General features: G+C 40.9%; 1 protein-coding gene across 1 annotated transcript; it reads right to left on the minus strand.

The window, feature by feature from the left end:
- Positions 1 to 270: 270 nt before the first annotated feature.
- LOC116100792 (olfactory receptor 2AG1-like) lies at positions 271 to 1,222 on the minus strand. Its single transcript, XM_031384525.1, has one exon. The coding sequence runs from the start codon at positions 1,219 to 1,221 to the stop codon at positions 271 to 273; it is 951 nt and encodes a 316-aa protein (XP_031240385.1). The 5' UTR covers position 1,222.
- Between the last annotated feature and the right edge of the window lie 290 nt (positions 1,223 to 1,512).

Below are 1,512 nucleotides of genomic sequence, written 5' to 3' on the forward strand. Positions count from 1 at the left end.
TATCTTAGATCCTCATGACAATGTAACTTAATTGGAAAATAGAAATGAATTTTAACAATAGAGAAGAATGATTTTAGACCTGAGTGAATCTTATTCTATGAAATACCTCATGAAGATAGCACTCAAACAGCAATTACAAAGGTACTTTTGGTTCCATCATTCACTATCAAAATATACATTTTTATCCTCTTGTTTTTGTGATAAATATTTCAAATAGGAAGTTTCTGACTTTGAAATGATGTATGTATAAAAGACAGCTATTAATGATACCTAGAAGTTAGGGTGTGTTGACAACAACCGTTTTCCTAGGACTCTCTTCAGAGCCCCACTGACCTCTTTATTTCTTAGACTGTAGATTAGAGGATTCAGAGCTGGTGTTACAATTGTGTATAGAAAAGAGAGGATATTTTCTTGTTTGGAACTGTGGTAGGAACTTGGCAGGATGTACATGACTGTGAGAGGCCCATAGTACATCCCAACCACAGTTAGGTGGGAAGAGCAGGTAATAAGGGCTTTCTTTCTGCCCTCATTTGAGGGCATTTTGAGCACAGTGAACAGAATTAGTGAGTAGGAAGCCAGGATTGCAGCAAGAGGAGGAATGAGCAAGGTCACACCCATCAAATAAACCATGAGTTCATATCTGGAGGTGTCTGCACAGGCCAGCTTCAGCAATGGAGGAATCTCACAGAAAAGGTGTCTAATCTGCCGGGATTTGCAGAAGGGATACTGCATAGTGTAGATGGTATATCCAAGGGCACTCAGAGAGGCTGGAATCCAGGAGATGGCTGCCATAAGCCAGCAGATGCTTGGCCTCATGTAGATCATGTAGTTCAATGGATGACAAATGGCCACATACCTGTCATAAGCCATGAAGGCCAGAAGGAGGTCCTCTGCACTACCCAGTGCCAGTTCCAAGAACATCTGAAGGGCACAACCTCCAAAGGAGATGGTGTTGTCTTTGAGCAGAAAGTCCATGACAGCTTTGGGACTGATAACTGAGGTGAGAAGTAGGTCCATGAGAGATAGCTGCCCAAGTAAGAGGTACATAGGAACATGGAGGTAGATATCCAGTGTAATGACCAGAATCAGCATTCCATTGCTGACCAGTGCCAACATGTACAGGGCAGTGACTGTAGCACAGAGCAGTTCAGGAGAGCCACTGCCATCCAGAATCCCCACCAAGATGAAGCCACTTCCCAAGGTAGAATTCCAGGGCTCCATTTGGTTCTCTTTATTTGCTAGAAACAGTTGACTCGGTTTAGTTTTGCTACTATGGACCTAGTTTTATAAAACTGGAGACCTCTGAGGGTATGTATGCAATATGACTATCATAAGATGATACTTTCTTCCTACTAAATAGCTATGGTTCTTGGTTTCCAAATTTCTAGTTTTTAATTGTATCTTAATAAAAGTTTTGTCTATGCATAGAAGAGGTATATAGTAATACCTAAACACCATGATATCCCTTTATGAAATCCTGCTCAGGACATTAAACTTGCAGAAATGTATTTT

Source organism: Mastomys coucha, unplaced genomic scaffold (assembly GCF_008632895.1).
Source record: "Mastomys coucha isolate ucsf_1 unplaced genomic scaffold, UCSF_Mcou_1 pScaffold21, whole genome shotgun sequence".
Classification (NCBI taxonomy): Eukaryota; Metazoa; Chordata; class Mammalia; order Rodentia; family Muridae; genus Mastomys; species Mastomys coucha.

Coding starts and splice junctions, on each gene's coding strand:
- LOC116100792 (XM_031384525.1), bottom strand. CDS start 1,221: ATGGAGCCCTGGAATTCTACCTTGGGAAGTGGCTTCATCTTGGTGGGG.